We start from the raw sequence: 15230 nt of genomic DNA, 5'->3' as shown, positions 1-15230 counted from the left end.
TGTCACGTGTGGGATTTGGTAGACACTGGGAGATGACAAGGGAAAAATAATAATAAATTGTGGTAGAGAACTGACTTGCGCTGTGTGTATAGCCCTATGATACACGTGATCTGCATCATTGATCCGGCTCTAAGGTTGTTTCTTTTGTTTTTTGCATCAATTCATATTCACATATCCGCAGAGACTATCGAGCAGAGCGACACTATCGAGCAGAGCGAGATAGTGTTGCGATAAGTGTTGCGATAAGTGTTGCGATAAGTGTTGCGATAAGTGTCGCTGTAAGTGTTGCGATAAGTGTTGCGATAAGTGTTGCGATGAGTGTTGCAATAAGTGTTGCGATAAGTGTTGCGATAAGTGTCGCTGTAAGTGTTGCTCCACTAGCTCGCTAGTGTCATCAACTCTTGTTCTATTAAAATTATACTACATATATCATATTATACACGTTCGTGGGCGCCTCTACCAAAGTTTTTGATAAAGCTTGTTAAAGTATCATCTTTCTCTTTCTCTTCTATTTGTTCCAATGATTGATCTCTCGTCAACTCGTGATCTCTCAAGAAAAGTGCAGCAACAATCATTGGTGCAACAAAGCAAAGACAAACAATCATCAAAATCTTTTGCACTTCACCATAAGCATGAACGGCGCCCTCTCTTTCTGGAGTCCCCCATGCATATTTTGCAGCAAAAGCATATGGACTTGTATAAACACTGGTGGCTACGTCAGGAGCAAGATATTGAGTTAGCTTGGAATATAATGTTTGAGACCAGATTGCACCGGCAACAGATGAACCAACAGCGTAACCAACTCTGTAAAGAGTATATAACGCAGAAGTAACAACAGCCATATGCTCATGGCTGACACAGCTTTGTGCACTGACTGTTATTGGATAAGTAAAGAAGCCGGTACCGATACCCATCACAACCATTGCACCAATAATACCCGAGTGGGCACTTAATGTAGATCTATAATGGAACATCAACCCAAAAGCCACCATCCATAATGAACAACCCAAGATAACAAATGGTTTCAAACGACGGAAATAAGCAACAAATAAACCAAATAGCAAGCCACAAATAACTGAGGCAAATGATGATATACTGGTGATTCTTGTTGCTGATTTCATTGATTCGTTGACAGCAACAATCAACACGGTATACAAGAAACTAGCTTCTACTGCAAACACAAAGTCAAAAAAGAACGAGATAACAGCTCCTGACCAAATACCACGATCTTTCATTAATGACAAAGGTAAGATTGGATCTTTAGTATATCTTTCCCAAAGACAGAATACCGGAATCAAAACAGCTCCAATAACAATAGGGGCAATAATGTTACCCTGTCTCCACTTTTCCCTAACACCCCCAGCAAGAGTCAATGGAATCAATAAACAACCCAAAGCCACAATCATTAAGATAAGCCCAATGACATCTAATCTCCAAAAGAGATATTTGAAGAATCCAACAAATCCGAGCTCTTGATATTTGGTCTTTCTTTCTTTGAATTTTGCCCAAGCCTCAGTTTTTCCAGCTAGCCATCTCATGTGTATCATGCAGCATAAAAATGGAATACAAGCTAAAGGCAAAATGAATGCCCACATTCCAATACCCCATTTCCAATTAGTGCCTACTGCTTGTGTAACATCACCTGAAATCCAAGTGTTTATAATAAAGGGAAAAGATGGACAAAGCGAATAAAACAACCTCCATCTCAAACTTGAAAAATCAGATAAAATGAAAAGCAAAACCATTATAATACCACTGTAGCCAATCTGATACAAAACTGCACCGGCAACATAGGCATTGATGGTTGGCGACTGACATTCAATAATTGTACCAACAACGTAAAATAGTATAGAAACAATAAACAATTCCAATCGACCAAAGACATCGGACAATCTTGCATATACAGGTTGTGCAGCAGCAGCGGTAAGTGCAGTAATGGCATTAACAGTGGTTAAAAGTGAATGCTCGCTCCAAGAAGCAGTAGCATAACCAGTATAAACATACCGTGTTTGAGAGTCCAAACCATAAGCGTATCCTACCACGAATGCAGCCGCAAGCAAAATACATTTATACCAAAACGTGTGTTTCCACTGTTCAGCTAACAACTCGGCTTTTTGAACACCAATTGATTTTTCAGCTTCAACTGCTTCTTCTAAAGGTTTCTCGGAATTTTCATAGTTTTTGTTTGAGAAAAGATCATCATCAACAATGGCTTTTTCATCGATGGATGATGACCTCTTACTCCCAGTTGAGGAAGCCATGTTTAAATTTTTAAGGATATAATTGGAAGTGTTAATGAATTACGAGGTTAAGTTTAGACGCGAAAGTAAGTAAAAAGAGGGATAATTTCATCTTCATTATATAGTCTAACATCGACAGTTCTATTATCTGATGGAGTACTATGAGATCTTTTCTTTGAGAAAACAAAAAATAAGAAAAAAAAATTAAAACAATAGACATTATCTGTTTAAACTTAACATATTGTACAATCTCAAGCAGTATTTTTGAAATTTGAGAAATTTCTTTTTACAATAAGCTGGTTTACGTCAACCATCCCAAAAGTTGCAAAGTCCAATCTGCTTGGAAGATGGGGTGAGACAATATACATTTTATTGGCTTTGTCATGATGCTACTTCACATAAATCAAGAAAAAACTAAATTAGTAGGTATAATGATGACGTAAACCAGACAAGTGTAGAACTAAGGGTCTTTGACAAGACCTACATAATAAGAGGAAAATGTAAAAGTCTGTTTGACATTTTGTGGCAAAGTTTTTTAATGGAAATAATCTTTTTTTTTTTTTCTTTATTCAATCTAAAATTCGGTGATTTTTCCGGTTCACATTGAATAAATTTTTCTTTAACGGATTTTAGTGAAGGGGGGGTGGGAATAATATAATTGTGAGAACTAAATGAAGAATTAGCTGAGAATTCTATGGATCGTAACTGCGCCTGAATTGAGAGGACAAGAGCTGTTCTCGTCGTATGATTAGAAAACCCTTTTAGGTAGAGTTAAATAATAGGCAAGTCTCCACAACATTGCTCGCCTATCTACAATCTGATTTCGGTCTTTTCCATCAGACTAGATGTTGAGCAATGTTACGAAATAGAAAACAATCTACTTAATTCATATAGCATATACGCTGCCTTTTTTTTTTTTTTTTTTGAAACTGTATGTGTATTCAAATTTTGGAATACATTTGCGAGCCTCGGAAAACTATACTTTACAAACTTTGCCATCAATTTTATCAGTTTAATCAATTATATCAATTAAATCAGTTTCACCAGTTTAGTGAAGTTTAAATCCCGTAGCCAAATGCAATTCTCAGTAAAAATACAATTATGGTACAAAACGATAAATAAAATAATAATAATAATAAAAATAATAAAAAATTATTTTTTGCTAGAACAAACGAAAGAGGATTCAATTACGAGCTAGAAAATATGAGTTAGAATCTACTCAGTTTTAACAATATATTCTGTGAAAAATTATGTATAGTTGAAAATGTATTTAACTTGCGACTTGTTTAGTCCTGTTTCTTTTTCACCTTCTATTGGTCGATGTATCTGTCAATCTGAAAGGGTTAATTCCTAGTACTGGAAAACCAACCTATACATATATATATGTATATATATATATAAAAAGACCCCCCCCTTCGAAATATTTGCTCTCAAATCTTTTCTGTAATTTTCTCGTCAAAAAACTGACGACTTATTAGATTGATGGTATGAGAACGAGTAATTTTCCCTAGCCAATAGCCTATTGTTATGCTTAACGCAAATTTTTGCGCCAGAGACTTTAGTAGTTTTGTGTTGAAGAGGTCCCTTTCAACAATATATGAGTTCAATAAGTAAAAATTTTCAAAACTTCATATGGAAAAAGGAAATCCGCCTTTCATTTTCATATATGCATAATCTCTAAATGCTGAAAAAAAAAAATGCTCTTTTAAAAAAAAGTCAATGAAGAAGAGAAAAAGTTCTCTCCTTCCATCTACATCCAAACATGCTACCGAAACGTTATGATAGCGGTCTGGAACATCTTAAAAAAAAAAAAGAAAACTAGATAGACAAATTAATGCAAACCCCCAACCTCCTCTAGTTACGAGTTTAGTACCAACACAACTTGATACTATCTGATAACTATCTAATATACATTCTAGGAATTTATATCTGAAAACTAATATTTTAAAATTGCGTTGCTACTCGCGTGGCATACTCGCCCCGAACTCGACTAGTGTCGTTTCGCATTTACCCGTCAACACAAGGAATTCGTTTTGAAAATTCATTCTACGAGCGGGTGGGAAATTCGGTGGTACACCCCATTTAACTCAATATATATATATATGCAAGCATATATATGTATATTTGCTCTTGAGAGCTGACTTTTAAACCTTAGCGTGAAAACGCATGGGCGATGTCATAAGAAATATACACGGAAATTCCTTGGTGGGGTTGTGCTGATATATATCTGCCTGCCTTGTGTATGCGGTTATATATTTTGCTACACTCTTTGAGGAATTTTGTATGGGAACGGCATCGTAAATGGTTGGCTGTTGATTTGTGTCGAAGCAATCAAGAGCTATTTAGTGCAATATGCGAACTTGAACACACGTTTTTCAAGCACCCGATACCGATCATCGACACAAGTTGGGCTGGTTTTTTTTTTTTTTTTTTTAACGCGCTGGTTCGAACCTTTCAAGATGAAAAAAAAAATATGTTAATTAACAATTAACAATCAACAATCAATATTGTATTTTGTATTTCTTTGAATCAACCCCCCTTTTCAGGACAGAAACTACTCCTTACTCGTAAAACAATGATATTTGCAAGCATACGACGAATCTTTCAATCTTTTCGCACTGAAGAAGAGGAGAGGCTATACTCAAGAGCAGCGTTTTTTAATCTACTAGGATTCCTCGGATCATGCGTTTTGTTTTCATTTGTTGCGCAACGATTATCGAGACACCCAAGAGAACTCGCTCATATTGCAAGAGCTAACGCTTTAATAAGAGCAATCCAGTCTTAATAAGTCGGAGGAGGTTGTTTATAGGTTTTGCAAACTCATTAAAGTAAAAAATACTCCTTTTCGAACTTTGGACATACATCAGTCAAACTTGTTAATAATACACAGGGGTAAGAATATATATATATATATACAGGTAGACTGATTAATATATATATATATATATATATATATATATATGTAATATTGTTGGTAAAATTCTTTTTGCTTTTTATGTCCACAAAGCATCAGGACATTTCCCCTATCGTTCCTGGCTTGTTATTTCTCTTTTCCTTATTTTTCTTTTTTTTTTTTTGTTTCTTTTCTACTTCGCCGTTCTATCTCTAATCAACAACTCTTTACACATTTCGTATGCTGTCCACGATATTGCTGTACTTGGAACATTGAATATCACTCTTGGTTTAAGGCCTCTCCAGAAACCTTTTATGCCACCTAGCTTATATAAAGCCTCAGTAGCACTTTTGAACCCAGTTACCTCTCGTAAAACTGCATTCTTTGACATCCCTCTTGTTTGTAAAACTGTCTTTACACAGTCCAACGGTGTTGTTAATGCTGCTGCTACTCCTCCTGCAATACCACCACTAACACAATGCAAATAAGGACTATATGAATGCGACGGGTTGAGTATCAAAGAGCTATATTCATAAAATCCAAAATTCAATGCAGCAAAAGGTATCTGTGTGAGCAATGTAGTTGGATATGAGATGTAAAATGCCGCGAGACCTTCTCTTCTATAAATTTCGGCTGCTAATTTCAATAATCTTACTGAATTAATCTTATTTTCCGAATATGCAGCATTTGCTTGCATTCTTTGTTTTAACATGTCAAAGGGAGTCATAAGTGCATCAGAGGCAGTAGTAGCAGCGACCCCAGCACAGCTTGCTATAACAGGCCGGTTTTCGTCTGTAACTAACTTGTTTGAATGTGGTGAATTGGTTAGTCTATTACAAAGAAAAGTTTTTGTTGATTCGAAAACTGAAAAGTAAATGGCATGAGCTGGACCAGCTCCCAATATTACTGAAGAAACTCCCCTCCACAATGCATAAAACCCTTCCGTCGAACTGATCTTTGATATCGAAGTCAATAATCCTTTAGATAGCTCCATACCCGATAAGTTCAATTGCATTCTTGTCTTTATTGAATCTATGGGAAACATCACTGTGTGTTCCATGATACCAGCCAAGGCGCCGGCTCCTAGATGTGCAGCTAATGTAGCATCTTCTGGTAGTGCTTCGTAGTCTATTTCAAAGGGATCTTTTGGTAGAAACTGTATCTGATGATCTTGATGCTCTTGATGCTCCATTTTCATTTTTTTTTGTGCTAAACTGGCGCTTTGTAAGGCTATTTCCCAAGTGGATTCCAGTCTCTTTCCCTCAACCCGTATTCTTTTTTTTTTCCTGTTTTTTTAATTGTTGAGTTACTCTGCAAGTGGCACAAGTCTCTTCCTTTTTCCTCAGCTTTCTCTTAAACTTTCCTTCTATAACGTTTGTTTATAAGGTTCTGACTTGCGCCATCAATTCTTTTCGTTTCAAGTAGTAACAATTCGTGTATCTTGTATGCCCTAAAATTTAAGATGTATATAAAATGGAGAAACTGAAAAAAAAAAAATTGAGACCATGAAAAAAAAAGAAAACGAGAGAGAGAGCTGAAAAGTCTACTACACACTAAAAAGAAATTTTATTTCCCTTTATCGGGATTGCCATCCTCGTTCAATTCTTCCTCCCCCCCCCATCCTTCTTCCTCATTCCCTCCCCCCCACCACCACCCCACACACCCATTCTTTTTCCTCTTCTTCCTTGATGATGATTAACTACATGGATTCCAATGGGGGGTGGAGAAAAAACAATTTCCCGGGGTAGGTTGGAACAAATTATTAATTATAAAGATATCTCATCTCTATCTTCTTAATTGATACAATAAAGTTCATAGATAAGTTTTGAGCCATTATTATGTGTGTGTTTTAGTATTAAGTCACTGACGGTATGTAAAATACGGGGCAAAACAAAAGCGAAACGAAACAAAAAAAAGTGTCCCAAACTAAAATTTTGTGAAACTCTCTAATTTTTTTTTTTCTTTTTTCTCGTAACTAAGATGAATTTTCACCCAATTGAAGATGAAATTGTAAAAGACTTTGCAAGGGAATGAATGACCCAGTAAGCGAGCGACTAGGGAAGCGTGTTTTTAAATGGGGGAGGAGGAGGGGAGAGCACACGGTTGAATAACTGAAGTGCTTTCAAATGCTTTCAGAGGTAGTATAGCCATATGTAATAAGCATGTAGATGATATAGGACCCTATGTGCTTGTGACGTCAGAGAAAAGTTTAAGTTTGTATGTAATTATTAAGAGACGAAGCCTAGTAGGAGCCATTAGTTTACTGCTATTTGAGATACTAAGATTTTGAAAAATGTTGAAAAAAATACATCATTGAGGAAGAGGAAATAAAATGAACTTAAACTCTTTTGGCTGTGGCTAAGGTTGTTTCTTTTGCCACGGTAGGATCAGGACCAAAAGCATGGTATGTTTTTCCTGTACGAAATGAATAAAATTTGAGGAGTGAAAAATAATACAAATCTATTTCTACATATTTATTTCTACAAATCTATCCCCACAAATTTATTTCTACATGGATCTTCACTCTCAAGCTAATTGAAAAAGATCTAGCCTTGGGGAAGCTTTTACATGATATATATATATATATATATATAAAATAAAATAAAAATTCAGGGTCTATTTCCTCTTATATCAATGGTTTTGCATCGATTTTCATGTCTTTTTGTTCAGGTACAATACTCAAAACCTTTCCCGTTTTTAAACATGTCAAGACATTTTCTGCTGCCCATTCTTCCATGTTTTTGGTAGCTTCATAGGTATATGTTCCCATGTGTGGTAAACTAACCACGTTTGGTAAATCAATCAACTCCTTAGAAACTTCTGGTTCATGTTCAAATACGTCTGCACCAAAAGAACCGATTTTCCCAGATTTGATCAACTCCGGTAATTGCGATTCATTAATAACAGCACCTCTTGAAGTATTGATCAAGATCACGCCATCTTTCATTTGCTCGATTGCCTTTTTATCAATTGAGTGCCTTGTGTTTGCATTCAATGGCACACTTATTACAATAATATCTGATTGCTTAAATAATTCTTCCCTTGTTACGTACTCTGCGCCGTTTTCCGCTTTAGCAGCCAATTGACTTCTATTATAATAAAGGATTTTTTTAAACCCAAATGGCTTCAATCTGTCCCTAATTGCTTTACCAATACCACCCATTCCCAATATTCCAATGCTTTTCCCCTCGGGACTATGTGCCAACTTTGCACCAGCACTCTTCTCTTTTAACCAGTTTCCTTTAACCAAGAGGTCGTGACCTTGTTGAAAATTTCTCAAACAAGTAAGAGTTAGCCAGACTGCCGTGTCTGCGGTGGGCGCTTCCACTGGCACAGTGACATTTGAGACTTGCACTCCTCTTTTGGTGAAGGGTTCAATATCAACTTGATCGTAGCCAGCACCGGTATGACTCAAAGATATTAATGTCTTTGGCATATGAGCAGCGACTTCTTCGTCAAACCTACCGGTTTGAGACACTGAGGCAAACGTTCTCAACACATTAGTAATATCGTTATATTTACCTCCTAAATCCTTGAGAAATTCTTCACGATTGGCAGATTCGCAATCGACAACTTCAACAAGATCTGCTATTTGTGCCCATTTTTCTTGAGCGTATTCGATTTTCCCAACTCTTAAAACTCTTGGTTTGACAGGTTGTGCTGATTTTGCAGCGGCAGTGGCAGCGGTGGTCATTGTTCGAAATAAATACGATACTGGTGAGACTTTCACCCCAAGTATTCTCATCTGTCTAAAGCCTTGCTTTTTATATAATCGCCAATATTTTGTTGGTACATGGAGGAATAAGTGGGGGATTCAGCGCGGAAAAATAAGTGGGGGATCAAAAACAAACGTTAATCTCTAATTTTAGTTATGCGAGATACAAATGCGGCTCACACGGGAAAAAAAAAAGTATGGAGAATAAGAAGCAAGTAAGGAGACTTGAAAAGGAAGTGGGGGAAAGAGAATTATTGAAAGAACAGGGTTTGACCTGAGAGAGAAAATGTTTAATTTGACCTGAGAGACAATGTTTGGTTTGACCTGAGAGACAATGTTTGATTTGACCTGAGAGACAATGTTTTTAATTCCCATCGATTGTCACTCATTTGTTATTTAGTATTTGCTTTCATTTTTGAAAACGAATCCTATATCACCCTCAATGTTCTTTTACTTTTTTCCTTTTTTTCTTAGTGATTGTGCAAATAGTGTTGATTTACTTGCGGGAAAAAAAAACGATAATATTGATTTTAGTTTCTAATATACCATCCGCTTAGATAGAGAGATGTGTGTATATGTTGAACTAGATAGAGAGATGCGTGTGTATATGTTGAACTAGAAAAAGAGATGTGTGTGTATATGTTGAACTAGAAAAAGAGATGTGTGTGTATATATGTTGAACCGTTTTGATATGACTCTTTTTTACTTCTGTATAGTATCAGAACTAGTAATCAAAGTTTTGATCTTATTGATGTTCTGACGTTTCCAACTCAAGGTTTTTTTTTTTTTCTTCTACCCCTTAATTGTCGCTGCTTCTACTCCTTTAGTTATTGAAGAAGAAGAAAAAAATGAGTAAAGAGCGAAAAGGATAAGAAGAAAAGAGCGAAGAGGAAAGACCGAAAAGGATAAGAAGAAAAGAGTAAAGAGCAAAGAGCAAAGAGCAAATAGCTAAGAGTAAAGAGCTAAGAGTAAAGAGCGAAGAGCAAAGAGCTAAGAGCTAAGAGTAAAGAGCGAAGAGCAAAGAGCAAAGAGCAAAGAGCAAAGAGCAAAGAGTAAAGAGCTAAGAGCAAAGAGTAAAGAGTAAAGAGTGAAAAGAATTCAACAGTAGTATGTCCTTAGAACCTGCTACAACAGCACAAGTTTCAATCGTTACAACAAGAGGAAATATCAAGATTTCCCTTTTTGCCAAAGAATTACCTCAAACGGCCCTTGCCTTTATCAAAGCGTGTCATTTACAAAAACTTTGCAATTGCAAATTCACAGTGATTAACAATGAATCTGTTGCAACGATGATTCAATTTGGATCAGTTGATGTGACCAAGGAATCAAACCCTCGAATACGATGTAAACGAGGATACGTTGGTGTTGTTAACGGACAATGGATGATTAGTCTAACGGAATTGGAAGCGGTGAGTAATTGTGTTGGTAAAATAAGTAATGACTCCTGGTATGTTGTACAGGATATCGCCCAGCGTATAAAAGAGGCCGAGCCACTGGAAGGATTGGTGAATTGTGTGAGACTTGTTGAATCGAAAGTTGATGTGCCGTATTTTGAAATGAAGAAACTTGAGGTTAATGAGGAGGACAAGGAGGGGGAGGAGATTGTAAAAGTTGCAAAGACAGAGCAAGCAAGACCCGTGAAGAAAGCAAGAAAGCTTAGAATGAGTTACGATGATGATGAGGAGGAGGAAGAGGAGGAGAAGGAGGAACAGGGGAAGCAGGGGGATAATGATGCGGGTGGAGAGGGAAAAAATGAGTTATTAAGAGTACGGAGTGCCTATGAGGGAAAGAAGAGGAAAACCTCAAAGAAGAAGGAGGAGAAAGAGGAGGAAGAGGAAGAAGAAGAAGAAGAGGAAGAAGAGGAAGAAGAAGAGGAAGAAGAGGAAGAAGAGGAAGAAGAGGAAGAAGAGGAAGAAGAGGAAGAAGAGGAAGAAGAGGAAGAAGAGGAAGAAGAGGAAGGCAATGATGATTTACTTGATGAGCTGGGGAATGATGATAACATAATACGGGATCCATCGATTGACTCCGATTTTGATCCCGCCTTGGATCTCCATGCTTATGAATCAATATCCCTAGAAGACATGAAAGCACATAGATTCATTGTTGATGTATAAGTGTACAATTAATAATAAAAACAAAAAAAAACCCAAAAAAGTATCACCTATTATGTATATATATGCATATAAATATAAATAAAAAAAAAAGTCATTACAAAATGTCGTTTCAATAATTTGTCCTCTTATTCTTCACAAGTAAATCCCGGTAAATCGTCATGATAATTACCCATTTTTAGTGAATCCAGTTCGTTTGCAACTACTGCTGCTGTGCCATTTGTCTCTTCATTGAACCATGGATGTTTCAATAAACTCAGTGCGTCATATCTCTCGTTTAATTCAAATTTCAAACATTTCAATATCAAATCACAAACCAAATCCACCTCGGGATCATCACAACTAAATTTATATTTTTCGATAAGAACGTCTTTTAATCTCCAAATTTTCAAATTATCAATATTTTTGAAAATCACTTTACTTGAATCTCTGTCCCTTGATGATAGCTTGAAAAACTTACCTGTAAGTTTACAATCAACAAGATACTCATCTGTTGGGAACGAGTCTAAAAGTTCCACAATTTGTGCAAGATGATCCTCGTCTTTATCAAATCCGCTCTTGTCATCTCCTTCGTGAGGATCAAATAGGAAATCGCCAGTAATCAATTCAAAAATGATACATCCAAGTGACCAAATATCAGTAGACGAGCCCCATGACTTGTACCTGAGAATTATTTCTGGTGACCTATATTGACGAGTTTGGATCTGATTCGTAAAATGATGATTAGTATAAGTTGCATTACCCAAGTCTGCGATCTTGATATTCAATTTTGCACTTGGATTCAAAATAACCTCTGGTCCCATGGCTGCTTGCTTTTTATCCACAAGAGTGAAATACCTTGGGCTAAGAGTTTTTGAAATGGTTGATTTTTTGGTCCGGTCAAAATCAACATCTCTGAAAAAAACATCCTGAGAAAATGATAAGGAAAGTGGCTTTGAACAACGAATGGGAGATTCATATTTACCCGCAATGGAGTTTTTCAGTTTACGATAGTAGAAACTGTTTGATGATGTAACAGAAGCCAGTGACGACGCACGTCGATGATTTTGTTGTAGTGGTTGAGGCTGTGGTGGAACAATATATTGTTGTTGTTGTTGTTGTTGTTGTTGCTGCTGCTGCTGCTGCTGCTGTGAGGATGGCAGTTGTTGTGGGAATTGTTGAATGGTTACTGACAGGTTTCTCGTATATAATTGAGGCTTAGAAGCATTGTTGTTGTTCATCTTAATAAGAGACGCTGCTCTGCTAACTGAGTTGGTCCTATATTTCTGCAATTTTTCATTTTCAATTAATTTGATAATCTTACTAATATCTTCTATGTCAATTAAAATGTTTTCTGGTTTCAAATCTGTATGTATTATTCCACAGTGATGTATATAGTCTAGTGCCAACAACATCTGTTTAACAATTTGCTTAGCCAAATATAGAGGAATGCCTCCGCAATTTTTCGAAGTTTCTATAATCTTGACCAACGAGTCTGAATTCATTTGTTTTAATTTTCTATCAATTGAGTTTTCCCATGAGCCAACAGTTGTTGTTGATTCAAGGTCACCCGTAGATTCCATTATGGGCTCTGCGGGTGACACTGTTGATGATGTTGAGGACGTAGTTGAAGAATTTGAAGGCTGGGAAAAATTACTAGTTGCATTGGTGTTGCTGCTATTGTTGTTGCTGTTGTTGTTACTGCTACCACTGCTGTTACAGATTGTGGTGTCCACTTGTTCAACCTTTTTGGCCAAACCTAGACTTAGCATTGATTTCGTATTTTTCTTGAGATTGCGGGTATCCCATTTACCAAATTTGATATTCTGTTGCTGTTGTTGTGATTGTAGTTGTGGTTGTAGTTGTAGTTGTGGTTGTGGTTGTGATTGTGGTTGTGATTGTGGTTGTGATTGTGGTTGTGATTGTGGTTGTGATTGTGGTTGTGATTGTGGTTGTGATTGTGGTTGTGATTGTGGTTGTAATTGTGGTTGTAATTGTGGTTGTGATTGTGACTGTTGTATCTCTTCTTCAAGCTCTAGTTTCTTCTTAATCTCCTGGTTCACATTCTTATAGAGCTTCTTATACTTGTAAATCAAATTAAGGACATTCTCACCTAGAATTTCAAAAACCATGCAGACATGGTTCCCATTTGGGCCAGATATTTCAAAATCATCCAATAGTTGCATAACATGTTTATAACCCGGATGGTCCTCAGGAGACTTGAACTTGTTAAAATATTGCAAATGTTTTTCAGATAAATGATCAGAATTATTCAAAGGATCACTAAGAGTTTGCATGATCCGAATCTCGTCTCTTGCTGCTTCCTTGTAATTCCTGTTTGACTTGACAAACTTAATAGCCACGTAGTATTCATTTGTGTCAAACTTTAAATCGCTAATATCTTCATGAATACTATCTGTTGATAATCTAGATTTGGCAAGCCAAACTGTGGAAAAATGGCCCCATCCTAATTTTCTAATAATCACATACTCCCGGTTTAGTAGTCTCTTGCTATAATATACGTCGCCTTTGCATACTGGATGATATCCCCCAATTCTATAATCATGACTGCTTTCTTCTTGTTTTGGGTCAAAGTTCAACTCTGATTCTGATTCTGAATAATCCTCATAATCATCTGGTTCTGGAAACTGTTCTTCTTGTTCTTCTTTATTGATAAGAGACTGTCTTTCCTTGTGTGGGTTCGTTGATTGAATATTGTGAATTCCTGAAAAACTTGCTATTCTCAAAAGACTTCGCAAGTTTCTTCGGGGTGGATTTGGTCTTGCCAAAGGAGTTGATGAGGGTGTAGATACAGATATTGGCAAGGACGCTTCTTCATTTTCTTTTTCTTTTTCCTTTTCCTTCACCTTTTCTTCAACTTGTTGCAGTGATTGGCGTCTCTTGTATTTTTTGGAGAGTGACTTTCTCAAGCTTTGAAATGCTGCTGGGTTTGGGTTTTGTGGTTGCTGTAGTTGCAGTTGTAATTGTAGTTGTAGTGGTGATGATGATGATAAGGATAATGGTGGTGGTGGTGGTGGTTCTCTAAGCATTTCCAAAGATGAATCAACAACTATAATTTCTGTATTAGAATCAATGTTACCAGCGCTCATTTCACTGTTTTGCAAAGAAACACAGTCAGCAGTGAACGACGTATATCTTTCTTGGTCGTTGATCATCGTGGTATAATGATTCGAGAAATAACTCTGCGATGACGAAAAGAAACTGGTTTTATCTAGCGGAGGTATACTTCGCGATGAAAAAGAAAATGAGGTTGGATTAGCTGAGGAGAAAGAAGAATCAGCAAAGTTTTCATCTCCCTCTTCTGTTCGTACATGTGGCCTTGTCTCTGCTTCCGCTTCTGCCTCGGCTTCGGGTTCTTCTATAATATCTTCAATTACATCCTTGTCTTCATAGATAATACTATCGAATTCTTCTTCGACGCTTTGGACAATAGTGATGTGGTTCATGTCATTACAAATATTTGCAATAGAAGACCTTTCATACGCCGTTGTTGTTTGAGTGGTATCATTGTCACTCTTGTGTGGAGTTGTATATGCATTTGGCGAAGATTCATCGCGTTGTAGTGGTGCATTATAAGAAGGTGAAGTTAAAACTGGCAACTTTCTAAACAACCCTTGAATGTTGAATTTACTTTTCCTGATAGAACTTAAACTGCTCTTTGTAGGGTTTTGGGGCAGGTTCGAAGTGGTCTTGCAAATAGATGTTTTAGCTATTGTATTTGTAGTGTCGGTACTCTGTTTAATATTGAGACTGCCAAGATTATCTTCAGTTTCCTCCAACAAGCTATCGCTGTGACGAGATGAAGTTGAATCAGCGGTGGTGGTGTTGGTGATGGTGGTGGTATTACCGTTTACACGATCCACTAGCAACATCTTTCACCAATTTGTGTCCTTCTGTTGAATTTTTTATTTGCTTAGATTTAGCTAGGTTCCAAATACTAATATAGGACTCGAATATATAACCTGTTCATGTGAAGTTGTACCCTGGATCCTTTTTTGTTTAGTGAGCTGCAACAAGCTATCAAGTGTTGTAACAAGCTACCAAGTATGACTCTAATAAGTATGGCTCTAATAAGTGTAACTCTGCTAATGACTCTACCAGCTATGGCTCTGCAAAGTATGGCTCTGCAAAGTTGGCTCTACTAGCTATGGCTCTGCTCGTCAGTGTTGTGTTTGTTTTAAAAAAAGACCGTGATGATAGTACCTGGAAAATCCAATGGAAACGATGAGTCTCAAACTTCTCTCACTTGTTCTGCAGATTATCGAGAATTA

General features: G+C 36.8%; 5 protein-coding genes across 5 annotated transcripts; 1 reads left to right on the top strand and 4 right to left on the bottom strand. All coding sequences in view use genetic code 12, as the record gives it.

Moving 5' to 3' along the window:
• Positions 1-434: 434 nt before the first annotated feature.
• SIT1 (siderophore transporter) lies at positions 435-2261 on the bottom strand (the record flags this gene model as incomplete). The annotated part of the gene is made up of 1 exon (XM_049323087.1): positions 435-2261. The coding sequence occupies one exon, from the start codon at positions 2259-2261 to the stop codon at positions 435-437; it is 1827 nt and encodes a 608-aa protein (XP_049181028.1).
• A 3065-nt stretch (positions 2262-5326) lies between these two features.
• MRS4 (Fe(2+) transporter) lies at positions 5327-6325 on the bottom strand (the record flags this gene model as incomplete). The annotated part of the gene is made up of 1 exon (XM_049323086.1): positions 5327-6325. One exon carries the CDS (start codon positions 6323-6325, stop codon positions 5327-5329), a length of 999 nt encoding a protein of 332 aa, XP_049181027.1.
• A 1434-nt stretch (positions 6326-7759) lies between these two features.
• On the bottom strand, positions 7760-8878 carry IFM3 (Ifm3p; the record flags this gene model as incomplete). Its single annotated transcript, XM_049323085.1, has 1 exon — positions 7760-8878. The coding sequence occupies one exon, from the start codon at positions 8876-8878 to the stop codon at positions 7760-7762; it is 1119 nt and encodes a 372-aa protein (XP_049181026.1).
• Positions 8879-9957: 1079 nt separating this feature from the next.
• KGF56_001911 (CWC27) lies at positions 9958-10962 on the top strand (the record flags this gene model as incomplete). The annotated part of the gene is made up of 1 exon (XM_049323084.1): positions 9958-10962. One exon carries the CDS (start codon positions 9958-9960, stop codon positions 10960-10962), a length of 1005 nt encoding a protein of 334 aa, XP_049181025.1.
• Positions 10963-11087: 125 nt separating this feature from the next.
• On the bottom strand, positions 11088-14831 carry KGF56_001910 (uncharacterized protein; the record flags this gene model as incomplete). Its single annotated transcript, XM_049323083.1, has 1 exon — positions 11088-14831. The coding sequence occupies one exon, from the start codon at positions 14829-14831 to the stop codon at positions 11088-11090; it is 3744 nt and encodes a 1247-aa protein (XP_049181024.1).
• Between the last annotated feature and the right edge of the window lie 399 nt (positions 14832-15230).

Source organism: Candida oxycetoniae (assembly GCF_023343755.2).
Source record: "Candida oxycetoniae strain CBS 10844 chromosome Unknown scaffold69, whole genome shotgun sequence".
Lineage (NCBI taxonomy): Eukaryota > Fungi > Ascomycota > Pichiomycetes > Serinales > Debaryomycetaceae > Lodderomyces > Lodderomyces oxycetoniae.
Note: the sequence above shows the minus strand (reverse complement) of the source record. Positions and strands in the feature narration are given on the sequence as shown.